Below are 16,733 nucleotides of genomic sequence, written 5' to 3'. Positions count from 1 at the left end.
TTGATTGCAAGATGGAATAAGCAAGATGGAATAAAGATAGATATGCGGGAGAACTTCCTGGAAACTTCATGGAGGTTAGAATGTGACCTTCCTGTAATAAAGAAGAAAGCCCTCCTCCTCCTTTTAGCATCAGGTTAGGGATGTGTTGGGGAAACAGTGAGTGAGTCAGAAAGGATGAATTTGAATCAGGGTATTGAGACCCAGGCATCCTATTTCCCTAGTGCCTCCAAGCCCAGCACTGAATCTGAGAACCATAAAATGGAACAGAGGAGGAAAGTGTTGCCTAGAGGTGGTTGGTAAGGTTTGGGGACAAGGGTTGGGACCAGACCCCAGTCGCACTGGTCCACACTCTTGTGCTGCTGCCATCATCCTGCAGTCAGTCCCTTGCCAAGCCTCCAACTCTGTTTCCCATCCCAGGCCGCCTTCCACATCTGCTAGGCCCTCTGGACACAGGGCATCTGCTGGAACATCTGCTGGGATGTGATTTGGAGGGCTGGTGGGGTGGTCCATGTGGAGGTGGTTAATGAGCAGAATTAAACAGTGCTGGGGGGTTAGGGGAGAAGAGGGTTGTACAAGAGAACCAGAGAGAGAGTGTTCTTCTGGCCTGGGTCCTGGGAGCCTCCTCTCTCCTTAGCCTTCCTTGGATTTTCTTGCCCCCTGCCCCCACTCTGCCCCCAAGTTCCTCCTTCTCTTCAGGGCTGAAGTCTGAGAGTGAGGTGACACTGGTGCATGCTGGGCTAGGAGCTGGGATATCTGGGGTCTTTTTAGTCTGGGCTAAGGCTCAAGCTGTTGAGAGTACCCTCTTCCTCATCTGATCTGAGCTGTGCTGGGCTGTTGCTAGGAACACCTGTTAGAAACAGCTTCTGGTCAGGAGGCAGAGGGGGAGTTGTTTTCAGACACAGCATGGGTGGGAGCCAATCCCCTGTTCTAACAGTTTCCCTCCCCGTCCAACACCCCCCCATTCCCTACCTGTCCCACCCCCCCGCCCCGCCACCGCCTCTGCTGCTGTGCTTCCCAGACCCTCTGCAGCATCTTTCAAATCTCTCTTCTTTTCCTCCCTACCCGCTTCATACCTCCTGCCCCCTCCTCTCCCTCTACTCTCTTGATTTCTGTTCTTCCCACACTACCCACCACCCCCATCCTCCGCTACCCTCCCTCTGCTCAGCTCCTCAGTCCAGTGCCTAGAGATCTCTTAGGACCGCTGCTGTGTCCACCCGGGGCCTGCCGCCTCCCAGAATGGCACCCCAGCTCTGCCACCAAGGGGGCTATTTTTATCTCCAGAGCCACCCCCGCCACCGTGCCCAGCCAGCTGCCAGAACCCAGGCTGCTCTATAGCAATGGGAAGCCAGTGGAGTGAGGGTAGCGCAGGGCTAGGGTAAGGTGGGGAGCCGGTTGTTCTTGGTTTCTGGAGCTCTATGCTGTGCACATTCCCCTTTCTCCTTCCACTGCCTCATGGCCCCTGTGGAATAAGGAGCCAGGGAGAAGCCCTGGACATCTGGAATGGTAGCGGCAGGGTGACTAGGGCTTTTCTGCACCAGAGGGCCTGGATACAAGGGTGGGCATAGGAGACTTTTTTCATGGAGGATTCTTTTTTTTTTTTTTTTTTTTTAATATTTTATTTATTTATTTGACACACAGAGAGAGATTGCAAGCAGGCAGAGAGGTAGGCAGAGAGAGGAGAGCCCAATGCGGGGTTTGATCCCAGGACCCTGGGATCATGACCTGAGCCGAAGGCAGAGGCTTTAACCCACTGATCCACCCAGGCTTCCCTCATGGAGGATTCTTAATGAACATTTGTGGAGCAAACTAAATGAAAGGTTGGGAGAAGGACTATTCTGTTGCATTCATGCATCACTTTATGGTCCCTAAGGTGCTCCCATGTGATCTCATTTGATCCTTGTGTGAATTCTGTGAAGCACATACTACTTACCCATTTTATAGACAAGGAAATGACCTCAGGGTGTCCTGCCCAAGGTCATGCCTAGTGATAAATTCTAGGCAAAAGTCTCCTGATTTCTTTTTAGTTAAAGATTTTATTTATTTGACAGAGAGAGACTTAGGAAGAAGAGGGAACACAAGGAGGGGGAGTCAGGGAAGGAGAGGGAGGCTTCCTACCAAGCAGGGAGCCGGATGTGGGGCTTGATCCCTGGACCCTGGGCTCATGACCTGAGGCCAAAGGAAGACACTTAACGACTGAGCCACCCAGGCAACCTTAGAAAGTCTCTCGATTTTTATTCATATCCTCTTTCCACTGGATTTAGGTGATTTCTTTGGTTTTTTCAATTTCTGAGATTTTGGAGCCTTGAGATCAGCTGGTTAATCCCTTCCCTAACACCCCCTACCTCCACCCCCACTCCTACCTACTCCCCCATCCCCACGCCCTCTCTGCTCCAACCAGAGTCAGGGTTTCTTATCCTTTGTTCATCCCCTATCCCAACTCCTATTCTTCAGGAAGGTGGGGAATACTGGGAATCAACTTGGGAGGGAGGCGTTATGATTGTGCTCCTTGCTATTTTTAAACTAAATTTAAAGACTAGAGGATGATCCATGATGGACTCTGCTAGGGCCATCATCTGTCTGCCCTGTCCCCCATTCAGGGAAGTCTCCCCAGCTCAGATAGGGGTGTGGTGTGTGTGTATATGCATGGGTGAGTGGATATGTGTGAGATCCCCAGGAAGGGCTGGTGGCTGGCCAATATCCTTTCCTGTTAGGAACAGTTAATCATAATACTAGACTGGGATGAGCAGGTGTGGGCTGCATGCTGGAACCGTGCAGCAGGTATGGGTGTGTGGGGAGGTGGTGAGCAGTCATTCGTCCAACCAGCTTTTCGTTGGGCAAGAGAGCAGAGGGATGGACAAGATATCCTCCGCAATGCTTTCCTAGACTAAGAAATCTCCACCTTGAGGTGGGTTGAGGTGAGTGCCAGCTTGAGGTGGCAGGGCCTAGAGTGAGGACCTGGAGTCAGGTGAGGGGCGGGAGCTGCCCTGGCTTGGTGTTTGTTGGGGTTTCAGGCTGTATGCAGCCAGTGTTCCTCCACTTCTGTCCTACCCTGGTACATCCAAGCAGGCATGGCCACGGAACCGGGGAATCTTGTCCTTCATCCCCTGGGTGTCAGTTCTGGGTTTCTGATTCAGACTCTAGTTCTTTTCTTCCAAAAAACACGAACCCGTGTGTGTGTGTGTGTGTGTGTGTGTGTGTGCGCGCGCGTGCTGGGGGCGCAGAGAGAATGAGATGGACCCAGAGAGGGAGGGTTTCCTTTCTTCCAAAATCTGCAGCAGCCCTGCTTCATGGCTACCACGAGTTCACTGGAAAACAACTTGTAGATATTTAACTTCATCCCTCTGGTTGCTGTTGAAGCCCACTTCCACTTGTCCCAGCACTCACTGAAGCTGAGAAACAGCAGGATCCCAAACTTCATTTGTTTATAATCATTCAAGGCTTTGGCATAGTGACAAGCTTTTTAAATTTCTCTCTGCTTTTGTAGGATAGAGGCGGGGAGGAAGGCTTCCCGTCATAAAATTCTGGTGCTTGTTCTGTTTCTTCTCTTTTACCTTTCTCCTGTCATACTCATCCCCACGGGTCCACTTTCCTCATTTCCACATCATCCCCAGCCCTAGACTCTAGATGAAGGAGAAGGCGGTGGCGCTGAACTCTCCACTGGATGCGTTGTTCTTCACCCCGGGCTCTCCTCCTTAGCCCCGCCCAGCCTCTCAGCTGACCAATCGTGGCCCCGATGCGCTTGTATTGGTGACGTCATATCACAGCCAATCCGGAGGCGGGCAGGGGCTGTATGCGCACGTCCACTTATCGCTGCAGAGGCTGGCTTCTGTCCCCCAACCTGAGCGAGGGCAAAGCCTGGAGGCGGAAGAGGGGGGGTCCTGGTCCCCAGGCTCGCCCTAGGCTGTCCCATCAATGAGAATTGGCCTGGGCTGGGTTGGCCTCTTCCCAGTTAATGCCCAGTATCCCCCAGTGCTCGTTTTCCAGATGAAAAAAAGGGGGCTGGGAGTGGGAAAGTAACTTGCCCAACGTCTTGGTTTGTTCAACGGAGCCATCCCGACTTTCATTCACTGCTTGGGCGGGGCCTTCCCTCCCTGTGAGCTGGTGTCTGGGTGAGGAGCCCCGGAACCCCAGCTTCACTGAGCCCCTCCCATGTGGTTTCTGGTTCTTTTCCCCTCTTGGCTTTGGCCCTTTCAGGTGGGCTAAAGCTCCTTTTGAAAAATGGCTCCTGAAGAAGACTGTGGGAGGGAGCTGAATCTGCTTTAGTCCGTCCAGGGGGCTCTTGCGGGCCCCTTCCCCTTCAACGGTGGACCGTCCGCCCACAGAAGATTCAGGGTGGTTTCCTGTCCCTGCACCCTTAAGCCTTCTGCTAACCCCATCTCCCCTAAGAGGAGCCCCACCTACTCAGAGCAAGGGGCTGGACTGTGCTATTTCTGTCCTTTCTGGGATTCTTCTGAGAACAGATTCTTGTTTTCCGTCTGATTCAGATGTGAAACTTTTCCCGTGGCCTCTCACCCAGTTGCTGTGGGCTGCCGCTCTGTCTCATCACTCCCTTCTTCCTCCAGCCAGGCCCCTCCTGCTCCCTTCCCCAAAGCTTTTCTCTCTGGTCAGTAGCTCAGTTCTTCAGAGACCTGGAGGAGGAAGTTGGGCCCAAGAGGGAGTCATTCCCCGCGGGGGCCCTGGGGGGCCTGGGCGCGGCATTTCAATACTCTGAAGTAGGACACTGTGATTCCCATGGCAAAGCCTGTTCCTGTGCAGAGAAGTCACCTGCAGGGCCCCATCCTCAGGTAGGCAAGGGGGAGGCACGGAGAGGGGAGGAGGAGGACAAGTTGCTGTGGGGCCACCACTAGGAGTTTGGTGGAGGGGAGGGATCAAGGCTTGACAGTCCCCGTATGTTGTGTGTGCATGTGTGTCCACTTCTCCACCTTTTCCCTTGCCTATCTTGCCCTTTCTCTTATTCTCCTCCCGTTCCCATCTCCCTTTCCTTTGTAGTGCTTCCTCTTGCCTGTGGCAGGTGACTTAGCTGTGATTCCCCTCCTTTCTCTCCTTCCTCACACCAGCATCCTCAGGACTTCATATCCCTTGAAATCTCCCCATCTGATCTTAAGAACCCGAAAGGGAAATCCCATCCTTCTCCCAACTCCTAGCCCTTTGGCTTTTGGCTGCCCTGCACTAAGCGCCCTACTTAACAGTGATCTCTTAGGGTGCTGGAAGTAGGACAGGGGCTTTGGAAATTGCCAGATCATCAGCCATGATGGCCCAAAGAAACCAACTGGTGGGGAAGTTGAACTCTTCTGGGCTGTTGGGATTATTACTACCCTGAGCCTTCTCGTTCAGTGGGCTGCCTAGAGCTGGGAGAGGTGCTTTCCAGGGGTCAGGGTCTGAGGCTTTTCCTGGGGTGCAGGGGCCAAGGGTAGAGGAGAAAGCAGTGGGTGTGGTGAAACAGGACTGGGAGGGAGGTGGAAGTGATGAAGTTCTAGAACCTAGGTGAGGTTTGGTGGGCTGAGGTCCGGAGCTGATGACCAAGAAAGAATTCTTGAGACATCTTTGGTGCAAAATGGTGGTTTATTAGAGCACGGGGACAGGACCCGTGGGCAGGAAGAGCTGCTGCTGCCCCGGGTTGTGAGGGGTGGTTGGTTATATACGCAGGAGTTGGGTAGGTGAGGACAAAGGGGTATTCAGAAGGGCTATTGGGGCAAAGAATACTATCAGGATATTGAAGGCTTAGTTACTATCAAGTAAAGACAATTGAGAGTCTCCTGGTGGAATGTTACATTCCTGCCATCAAGCATCCTTGTTAATGAGATTTAGGTTTAGAAGAAATTTAACTTTATTTACTTTTCCTTCTACCTCCACCTCCTTGGTTTTTATGGAGGGGAGGGTAACATTAGGCTTGAGGAACTGAGTTCTGTGTCTTTGGAAATTGGGCTATTGATAAGGTAACTTCTTTGTTTGTAAATCTCAAGGACATTTGCAAACCAAGGGAGACTCCTGTCTTGTAGGATTGTGATCTTAGCAAGTTAACTATTTATCATTTTATGGCAGTCAGGGGTGCCTGAGGAATGCTACACCTATGGAGGGGAGCGGATGGAAGGGGGGGGGTGCAAGGCGCTAGCTCTTGCTTTGTCCTCAGCCAGCCTCCTGCTCCCTCATCAGAAGGATTGTTGTAGAAGATTCCAGTTTTCCTTAGGCCTGGATGGGGACCTGTCAGTGGATGGGAAGTAGGACTTCCTGCAGGAGAATGCTGAGGGGAGGGCTGTGGGTGGGTCAGGGTAGGGGAGGGGGAGAGGATGGGGGATCCTAACTCCTATCCCAAGGCTCCAGCCACAGATTCTAAAGTCCTTATGACTTTAGAATCCGAGAGGCCAGTGCTGGGTCGGAGCGGCTGTGGGGGAGTTAGAGGAGGGTGACGTTCATTCAGCACTTGGATCCTTCTGGCTGCCGGAGTCCAGTTTCCCTTCTTAGACTCCCCATTTATCAAATTCATTCTTTAATCTTTCTTCCCCTTGATCTCCACTTCTGGTGTCTGGATCATGTCCACGTCAGATTTCAATAGGAACTCTGAAAGAGCAGGGTCTAGAGGTGGAGTCAGGAGGAACTTGGAGGAAAGGTTGTGTGGAGGGCCAGCTACAGCTGCCTCCTCCGCAGGCTCTCCATTAGAGTTTCTGAAACCTTGCCTCAGAGATCTCCATTGTGAGCTTTGGCAGATAGCCCCCCACCTGATTAGTCTGCCCCCTCTCCCTTTTATTTGTTTATTTATTTATTTATTTATTTACTTATTTTTAAAGATTTTATTTATTGAGAGAGTGAGAGCATGTGAGAGACAAAGAGAGAGGAAGCGAGATAGTGTGAGCAGGGGGAGGGAGGAGGGGGAGTGAGAAGCAGACTTCCCACTGAACAGGGAGCCTGATGTGGGGCTTGATCCCAGGGCACCAAGACTTGAGCAGAAGGCAGACGCTTAACAGACTGAGCCATCCAGGCGCCCCCTCCCTTTTATTTAAGGAACATTCTCTGAGCACATACTGAGTGCTCCGAGTACAGCAGCAGGATAAACAAGTCACTGTCAGTCCCATCAAGACGCTCACAGTCTGCTATGAGCTGCCAGACACCAGAACTTTAGACCACAGATTGAGGAGCTGTGATGGAACAGGCCCCAGTCTCCCTCCAAGTGAATTACACGATCGAGCCCCTTCTGCCCAACACCTTTGGTGTACAGGGCACAGTTAGGCGCCAGCAGTGTGAGTCATAGGCTTGCGGGCCTGACTGAGATGGACAAGTTGTGTGACCTTGGGCCAGTTGCTTAACCTCCCTCCTCAGGTGGTTATGTGGCCCAAATGAGGTTTGTCATTATGAAGGAGAGATCGTGGCTACTTTTTCTCTGTTAGGGGGCTTCCCAGTCATCAGTCTCCATGCAAGCTAGACTAACTCTTCTCCACCTGGACTTGGGAGGGAGAAGGCAGGCACTTGTTGGTCTGGAGGCCACGAGGTGTGAGCTGGGTGGGGCCGGGGTGTTGTTGGTCAGTTCACTTGAATTCCTATCACATTTACATAGTCCCACTCTGTGTGTCAGGCGTGTTGCATACATTATTCTATTTATTAAATAAATTATAAAATAAATAATAATTCTTATTAACAGGCCCTTTGTAGGTGGTTTGTCATCATCTTCACTGTTTTACAGAGGAAGGAACAGGTCCTGAAAGAAAGGTCCTGAAAGCTTCATGTGCAGGAGAATCATCCTGGGTATTTGTTACACGTTTGCAGATCCTTAAATCCTACCCTCAGAAATTTTGTTTTAGTAGTAGGTGTGCCACGAGGTCTAGAATCTCAAATCTCGGTTTTTCGCAAGCATCCCAGGTAATTCAGATGCCAGTGATCTACAGGCCACCTTTTGAGAGGTGCTGATTGAGAATTAGTGACTTGCCCAAGGGCTCAGGGCCAGGAAGTGATACTTTTGAACCAGTATCCCTGCCTCCCAGAACTGTGGCCGGAGCCTTGGTTTCTGCACTGAAAATAGGAGTGGCAGTTTCTTCCCAACTCCCATCCTCTAGGCCCATTGTGAGGATAATCTGAGATAACGTAGGAGAAATCCCTTTTTAAAATGCAGAGCTGGCAGCATTGTTAACGATTATGCGAATACATGCAAATGAACACCCGTGGGTTTGGCTGTTCACTTTGGGAGCCCGCGCTGGGATGTGTGTTTCAAGATGTGGGTCGAGAGAGAATGTGGAAGAACTTTGGTGAGTTTAGGTTTGGGTTTTATAAAGGGCTGACCGACGTGGAAGACGAGGGCCAGGGTAGGAATCTGGGAGACAGATGGGACCAGAGGCTTTTCTTTATTTTTGGATTGTGTGTTCCCTATATCCAAGGGTCTCTGGCCACAGGGACTGACCAGGAGAGAGAAGCCCTGGTTTGTACCTGGGCCCCAAAGGTGGAACTAACCTCTTTGTTCTGTGACCTCTAGGTCAGCACCCTGGGAGATGCTGGCTCAGTCCCCCTTCCCAGCTCATTGGCTGGGAAGCCTTTTATGTTGTCTGGCCTCTGTTCCACCTCCCTAATGAAGCCCTTGCTAGGCAGAGATTTACTGAAATCGGCTTCTTTCTTGATGAACAACCGCTGTTTGGACTTGCTGCCGGTGCAGCAGGAAGGCCAGAAGTGGGGTTTGAAGATCACCCACTGAGGATGCTGCAGGGTCCCCCTCAGCTCCTTTCCTCCCATTTTCCCCTTTGCCCTTCTGCCCCCTTTGCATTCAGACTGTTCTGGGCGGGACTGCTGGCCCTGAGGTGAGAGCTGGCCTGCAACGCTTCCTGAGGCTGGCTGTTTCCGGCACCCCCACTCCAAAGCTGCTGAGACCCCGGGACTCTGGAGCTGCTTCTGTTCAGGAGTGCCATTGTTCTCCCTCCCTAGCATCCCTGGGAATTGATGCTAATTTCAGCCTCTGGTCCCTGACTCATTCTTTTTTCCTCCCTGACTCATAGTGACCTTGGATTTCTGAAGCCCCTCTCAGTGGGGAATTGTCCTGGCTGCCACTTCACCCCTACCCGGGTGTTAGGTGGGGCAGGGCAGGGCTGGGGGAAAGAGGGAGCAGGGAATGTTTAATTGCTTTCTTTAAAATCACCATCTAAAGTCAAGAGAGTTTTGTTTGCTTAGTGGCTGCCTGGGCCAGACTTCAGACTTCTAGGAAGTCTCCGGCTTCATCCCTGACCCCCAGCATTCCTGAGTGCAAAAGATGAGGGACTGTCCCCTCAGGCAGAACGTCCTGGAAGTGAGACCCCCTGGCCTCACCCCACCACTTGGGCTCTGGGGGAAGCCGCTGAGAGGCGGAGATAAGGGATGGGTACAGACACACATTGCCAGAGGTTCTCTTGGGCACCACATCAGAGAGGCAGGGGTTAATCCTGCTTTGTCCTGGTTGATGGATTCTGGAATCATAATCCATTAGCTCTGCCTGAATGGAGTGAGGCCAGGCGAAGAGCATTCAGTCAGATTGGTCTTTGTTCTGTATCTTCAACATCCCTGCCAGGGACAGAGAAGCTGTGGACATGTCCCTCCCCCCAACCCTGCCCCCTTCCCGGCAATGACCAATGGATATAATGGAAGCATCTTGGGTGCTTTTTTGATTGCTGTTGACCCCACAGCTCACTCTGCTGGGGGAAATTGGCAGTCTCAGCTCTTGGTTATTCAGGCTATGAAACAGATCATCCCCAGAAAACCAACCCAGGGGCTGGTACCTGCCCCAGTCTGCTGGGCCCCGGGCAGTGTAAACAGGTTTTCTGGGAACTGGCCCAGGGGAGGTGTGGGGAGGTCAGAGGTAGGTCTCGATGGTGGTGTCAGAAAAAGGCCTGGGGTTAAACTTTGGGGGTATGTAAATTTAATACAGGCAGTGGCAAGAGCCCGGTGAAACACCCTAGCTGTGATCCCACCCCTGTTGGAGAGAATACCTGTCTCTGGAAGACTGAGGCACCTTATCCGAGGGTGTTCTGCTCTTGTGACCAGGTAGGGATGCCTAAGCAGACCGTCTGTGCCCACTCCCACAGGTTGCGCTACATGGTGAAGCAGCTGGAGAATGGGGAGGTAAACATTGAAGAGCTGAAGAAAAACTTGGAGTACACAGCTTCTTTGCTGGAGGCCGTCTATATAGATGAGACACGGTGAGAGACCTGCTCTTGCAGTAAGACACCCGGCAGACATAGTGATGGGGGTGGGTGGGAATAAGACAGAAGGCTGGAGATAGAGACCCTCGACAGGACCAGAGCAGGGAGGAAGAGCTGTAGATGGAAATACCACAGAGATAAAGGGGCAGAGGAACAGATAGGGGGTTGCAGAGACAGAGACAAACACAGGCGTCAAGGAGAGAAGACCGTTTCAGAGCTGGAAGGGACCAGAAGGCTCAGATAGTCCTAACCCTCTGGCCAGTGGAGAATCCCTCGAGACCTCTGTGGCCCAGCATGGGAGCCACTGGTCTCATGTGGCTGCTGAACCCAAGGATGAACTGAGACGTGGATTTGTGGGTGACACGCACGCTGGATTTCAAAACCGAGAGAAAGGAATGTAAAATCTCTTTCTATATTTTGTATTGACTTCACATTGAAATTATACTATTTTGGGTGTATTTGGTTAAAGAAAACTTATCATTAAAATGAATTTCACCCATCTGTTTTTACTTTTTTAATGTGGCTCCTAACCAATTTAGAATTACTTCTACTTGGCTTGCATTTTATTTCTGTGGGACAGTGCTGCTCGTCTCAGCCTCCCTGACAGGTGGCATCTCTTCCGTTTGCTGCCTGAGCGCTTCTAGAGTTGTTGGGTCACTCAATACCTCACATAGTGGCCTGTTTCATTATGGGAGGCATCAGAGAGACAGAAATTAAAAACAACAACAACACCAACATGTAGTGAGAGAAAGGAAGGGGAAGGTCAGAGAAGGGAGAGACCTGGCCTGAGTGTTCCTGAGCTGTGGGGTGTGGCTGGGCCCAGCGTCCCTAGGTTGTGGAAGCACCTGCTGTGTTTCTTCTGTGACTCCCCTTCTGGGACCTCAGGCAAATCTTGGACACGGAGGATGAGCTGCAGGAGCTGCGGTCAGATGCCGTGCCTTCGGAGGTGCGGGACTGGCTGGCCTCGACCTTCACCCAGCAGGCCCGGGCCAAAGGCCGCCGCGCCGAGGAGAAGCCCAAGTTCCGGAGCATCGTGCACGCGGTGCAGGCTGGAATCTTCGTGGAACGGTGAGGCTTGCCCTTGCTCAGCTTCCATCTGCCTCTAGTTGCATTCCCCCTTTCCCAGACACTCGGGGCTTCTGGGATGCCACCAGAGCCCCAATGGTGTTCCCCCCACCCCCGTCCCCCAGAGCTCATCCCCATAGCTCCACCTGATCAGACCCCACTTCCCAGACCTTCACTGTGGGCTGCTTCTCGTTGTTTGCCCTTAGGATGTTCCGGAGAACATATACCTCTGTGAGCCCCACCTATTCCACTGTGGTTCTCAACTGTCTCAAGGTGAGTGCTGGGTGTTCGGGAAAGAGGAGAAGGTTGGGGGAAGGAATGGTCACTGGGACTTTCAGATTCTTTGTGGGGTGGTTTTTGCCTTCCCTTTTAACTGTCATCCCCCTATTCCTCAAAACAACATTTTGCCCCCTCCAGAGGCAAACTCCGGTCTTTTTGTCTCCCCTGCACTGGGACGAAAAAGGCCCACGCCAGCATTTCTTTGTTTTCCTTTTTCCCAGGTCTCTGTAAACACTGGGAAGTCCCCCTTGAAGTCTAACTGTAACCCTTGCTGCTGCTGGGAAGCTCCCCTTGGGAGTCTCACTGCCTAGTCTGTTGTTTCTCCACAGAACCTGGACCTCTGGTGCTTTGATGTTTTTTCCTTGAACCGGGCAGCAGATGACCACGCCCTGAGGACCATTGTTTTTGAGTTACTGACTCGGCATAACCTCATCAGCCGCTTTAAGGTTGGGCAGCATCCTACCCCTGTTTCTGGGCAGGGTTCTCCACTCCCATCACTCCTGTTCTACAAGATTGCCAGCAAGCAGGTTCCACAAGCTCCCTCACTCAGTCTCACTGTCAGGGAAGTTTCCCCCGTGCCCATCTGCCTAGTCTTTCTGTCACTTGTGCACCCCCAGCTTCTGACTTCATTTATTGCTTTCCAGAAGATTCTAGGTCTGTAATCCCCCAGCCTAGGATTCTGCTCTGTCCTGCTTTGCTTCTTCCCCATAACTTGTCTTCTTCAGGCTGGCTCGAAGTTCGCCTTCTGATTTCAGCTGTCCTGCCTCCCGCCTGTGGACACCCGAGGCCTAGAGTTCACATGCTGTCAGCCTGTGCCGTTGGGACTAGAATCTCTCCACTTGTTCTCTGGGATGGGGGGGTGGGAGCGGGGAGGAAGGGATAAAACTGGTCACTCTTCCCCTTCCCCTCCCTAGTGTCTGTCTGAGGAGTTTTTTTTTTTTTTTTTTTTTTTTTTTTAATATTTTATTTATTTGTCAGAGAGAGGGAGAGAGAGCAAGCACAGGCAGACAGAATGGCAGGCAGAGGCAGAGGGAGAAGCAGGCTCCCTGCCGAGCAAGGAGCCCGATGTGGGACTCGATCCCAGGACGCTGGGATCATGACCTGAGCCGAAGGCAGCTGCTTAACCAACTGAGCCACCCAGGCGTCCCTGTCTGAGGAGTTTTATGGAGAGGATGGGCTCTTGGCAAGGCTGGATAGGACCGTATGAGGGGAGGCAAACTCCATTTGCTCTTCAGCTTGGCTGGCCATGAATATGGGATTAAAGTCCTCTCCAGATTCTATGCCAGGAGGGAGTGTCTTTTGGGAATAGGGACTGGAAAAAACCACTTCCATGTGGAAAAACCACACTTGGAAGTGGAGGGTGAAGGGGTTGAAGAGTCTCAGTGGGAATATTTGGTCAGCACTTAGATGGGGGGTGGACATAGATATTAGAGTAGAGGAAAACATATCTGTTCTGAGGGGGCTATGGGGGAAGTCAAGGGAGTCCAGTTGGAGGACCCTTTCTCAGAGGGCTTTGGAAGATCATGAAGCCATCCTCAGCCTCTACTTTATCATAATAGACTGTTGGTGCCTGTGAACTTTTCCTCAACCTTTGACTCCTCGTCTTACACCAACTCCTGAGAAGGTTTCCAGAACTTTCCCGAGATGCTCAGTTGTGATTTTTCCCTCAGTGCCTTCCTGAGGCCTCTCCTGCACTTCATTATCATCTTTCCAGTCCTGCCCTTTCCAGGACAGAGAACAGCAGCGTACACCTTTTCCTAAGACTTTTCCAGCTCATATTTCTTCAAAGTGGTTCTCAGACATTCTCCAGACACCAGCTTCTCTTAAACTCTGCTTCCTTACCTGGAAGGACTGGTTTTGGAGGACCCCGAGAGTGAAAGCATCAGGTTGGGTTTGGCCCAGCCCCAGTTCGCCCTGCTCTGAGGCAATTAGAGGGGGGGGAGCACTTCTTGCTTTGGTGTTTACTCATGGCAGGGATTCCTGTTGGAGCCACCCTTCTCAAGCTCCACATTCCTGTCTTGGGCACCCAGCCCCTCCCCTGTGTCCCTTCCCTTCCCTTCCCTCCGGGGATACCATGGCAACGCCAAAGCAAGGGCAGTTGTCATGGAAACAGTCCTTTAAAATTCCCTGAATTTGGGGCATAGCCCTTCGAGGTGGGGGTGGGAGATGTTAGGGTCTGACTGATCAGTGGTGTATCTTCTGTGTCTCATCACTACTGCTCATCTCTACAAAAGCTTCCCCAAGTCTTGCATGTTGCTCTCCTCACAGCCTCAGGAGATCCAGGGACTGGTGCAGGCACCAGCCCTGCCCTCTGGGAGCCTGAGCCTTTGAAAGAGGCAGGCAGACTGCAAGGGGGTAGAGAGAGACAACTGATAGGAGCTGGACAGAGCTCTGGCTCTTGGTGTCCCTCGGTGTGGTCTCTCTGTGTGTGTTGGTGTAGGTAGAGGGAAAGCCTTCTTAGAGGAGGGGATGACCCATGTCTGCCTGGAAGGATCCTCTCTAAGTCATCTTGCTCTTTCCCCTGCTTCTGAACCCCTTTTTATGGTACTGGATCGGGGATGGGAGGGGGTGATTGGAAGAAAGGAGGGAAGTTTGCTTTTCTTAAAAAGCTCCAGGCAAATAATTATAGCTACTCTTTAGAGAGCACTTACTAAGTGCCTTGTACTTACCTCATTAAATTCAAGGAGGTGGTGTTATCTTCATCCTGAGATTAAGTATCAGAGGCATAAGATTTAACCCAAGGTCACACAGCCAGCAGGTGGTGGAGCCAGGATGTGAGCCCAGGTCCACCTGACTGCAGCTGGTGCTTTCTACCCGCGTCATTCTACCTTCTAAAGAAAGGTGGCATCGCTGATTATCAGTCCTCGGCTGCCTGCCTTTCCTGCACATACCCCGTGTATCTCGATTTTCTCCCTCCCACTTCAGATTCCCACTGTGTTTTTGATGAGTTTCCTGGAGGCCCTGGAGACAGGCTATGGGAAGTATAAGAACCCTTACCACAACCAGATCCACGCAGCTGATGTGACCCAGACAGTCCATTGCTTCTTGCTCCGCACTGGGATGGTGGTAGGTGCCCAGAGATCATTCTGTGATTTAGGGTCTTCTGGCTGCAGGTCTGGGAAGTCTAGACTCTCCTCCCATTTCCCTTTGTCTCTCTTTGGTTCCTCTCCTTTGGTATTCCAGAGTCTTTACAGAGCCAAATTTTACTTACTCTAGAGAATTCCTGGGTGGACCGTAATGTCATGGGCAGTGCTGGGGGCGTGTTCTGGGATATAGTGGGAATGTGTCAGGTTGGGGTAAAGGGGCGTATTTCACCATTCTGGGAGCTGAAAAACCTGGCCATCTTAGCCTTGAAGAGCAGAAGGGATGGGCTGAGTCCTATAGCCTGGGGTGGAGGTCTTTGGGCAGTGATGGGCAGGGTGAAGCCCTTCTCTTCCCACCCCCTCTCTCTGCCAGCATTGCCTATCGGAGATCGAGGTCTTAGCCATCATCTTTGCTGCAGCCATCCATGACTACGAGCACACAGGCACTACCAACAGCTTCCACATCCAGACCAAGTGAGGGGTGCCAGTGTGGCAGGGGCAGGAGGGGTCCTGCGGGGGTGGGGAGGCTGCCAGAGCCCCCACTTGCAGGGGGCTGGATGCGATGACCCTTGGCTCTGCAGGTCAGAGTGTGCCATCCTGTACAATGACCGCTCAGTGCTGGAGAATCACCACATCAGCTCTGTCTTCCGAATGATGCAGGATGACGAGATGAACATCTTCATCAACCTCACCAAGGATGAGTTTGTGTGAGCTGAAGGCCGGAGTGGGCCTCCCGAAGAGACCTCCCTCCACTCCCCCTGACCCTCTCTTCTCATGCGCTGGACCTCCGGCCCATCAGCGCTGTGGTGGGGGCTGATTGCTGTCTGGTTCTGTCCATCCAGAGAGCTCCGGGCCCTGGTCATCGAGATGGTGTTGGCCACCGACATGTCCTGCCATTTCCAGCAAGTGAAGTGCATGAAGACAGCCTTGCAGCAGCTGGAGAGGTGGCATCTGGGGGGATGTGGCTGGGTCATGGCCAGAGTGGGGGCTATGAGAATCGGGCGCACGTACGCGGGTAGCTGGTATGCCACGCTTTTACCTGGGTGGAGAAACTCTCCTGGTTCCAGGTGCCAGAGCCCATCTCCACAATGTGTGTGTGTGTGCGCGGGAGACGTGTGGGCACACGGGCCCAGATTTGCATCTGGGGCACTGTGGGAGGGCACATGGGGCCAGGGGTCTGAAATGCGCGGTTTCACTACGGGACAGCCTGACCCTGCAATGTTGGGAAAACCTTGCAACGTTTTTGGATTCGGTTCCTTATTGTGCCATGTGAGAATGAGAGGCCTCCCCACCACAGCTCGAAGCCACTTCCAACACCAGTAGGGCTAGCCTGAGAGTCATGTGAGGTTAGAGGAAAAAAGCACAGAGCAAATGCCTCGATGACATTGAATGTGGCTTAGAGATAGGTGGGAGAATATAACTGTGTAAGAGAGAGGAGACTATGTGTGGGGGGATCCCCAGGGTGTGTGTTCATGTCCAGTGTCTCTGGGGGGGACAGTATGCAGTGTGGCACCGTTGGGGAATAATGACAATACTTATGATGATGATGAGGATGATGGAGATTATAGATAACATCTTCTGTCAGCACTGTGGGCCAGACACTCTACTAAATACTTCTGTGTTGCGTGTCATTGAATTTTCAGAACAACGCTACGTGGCAGGTTCTGTTCCTATTTCCTGTTAGGATTGAGGAAAGTTCAATATGAACATTTTAAATAACTTGCTCTGTGTCACACAGCTAGTGTGTGATACGTACAGTGGGGATTTGAACCTGTGCCCCTTGATTCTCAGCGCTTGGCCTGGTTCCACCTCTATAGGTGTGTGTGTGTGTGTGTGTGTTTGCACATGTGTGCGTGCATGTTGCCCCAGAGGGTGGCTGAAATTCCCTGCAAGGATCCCAGGGCTTGTGATGGGAAGTTAGGAATGGTCCAGTTTTTCTTCTCCTAAAAAGATGAGTCTCCCTTCCCTTGCTGCCTGCACTGACCAGGATTGACAAGTCCAAGGCCCTGTCTCTGCTGCTCCATGCTGCCGACATCAGCCACCCAACCAAGCAGTGGTCGGTCCACAGCCGCTGGACCAAGGCCCTCATGGAGGAGTTCTTCCGTCAGGTAGCGGGGCATCTTCACCCATGCCTGCCCCCCTTCCCCTTGTTCTCCGG

At 52.2% G+C, this 16,733-nt stretch overlaps 1 protein-coding gene across 2 annotated transcripts in view; it reads left to right on the top strand.

Annotated features, from left to right (window-relative positions):
* PDE1B (phosphodiesterase 1B) overlaps positions 1-16,733 on the top strand; it is a 28,543-nt gene that overhangs the window by 7,811 nt on the left and 3,999 nt on the right. The window contains exons 1-10 of one of the 2 annotated variants that reach the window (XM_059185079.1): positions 4,512-4,784; positions 10,032-10,145; positions 11,034-11,216; positions 11,420-11,486; positions 11,822-11,938; positions 14,418-14,558; positions 14,949-15,049; positions 15,157-15,282; positions 15,418-15,519; positions 16,563-16,683. In XM_059185079.1, coding sequence (XP_059041062.1) covers positions 4,732-4,784; positions 10,032-10,145; positions 11,034-11,216; positions 11,420-11,486; positions 11,822-11,938; positions 14,418-14,558; positions 14,949-15,049; positions 15,157-15,282; positions 15,418-15,519; positions 16,563-16,683 — 1,125 coding nt within the window. In that variant the 5' untranslated portion in view covers positions 4,512-4,731. Of the gene's footprint in view, positions 1-4,511; positions 4,785-10,031; positions 10,146-11,033; positions 11,217-11,419; positions 11,487-11,821; positions 11,939-14,417; positions 14,559-14,948; positions 15,050-15,156; positions 15,283-15,417; positions 15,520-16,562; positions 16,684-16,733 lie in introns of those variants that run through there. The other variant, XM_059185078.1, reaches the window with a different exon arrangement.

The sequence above is a fragment of the Mustela lutreola genome, chromosome 8 (genome assembly GCF_030435805.1).
Source record: "Mustela lutreola isolate mMusLut2 chromosome 8, mMusLut2.pri, whole genome shotgun sequence".
Taxonomy (NCBI): domain Eukaryota; kingdom Metazoa; phylum Chordata; class Mammalia; order Carnivora; family Mustelidae; genus Mustela; species Mustela lutreola.
Note: the sequence above shows the minus strand (reverse complement) of the source record. Positions and strands in the feature narration are given on the sequence as shown.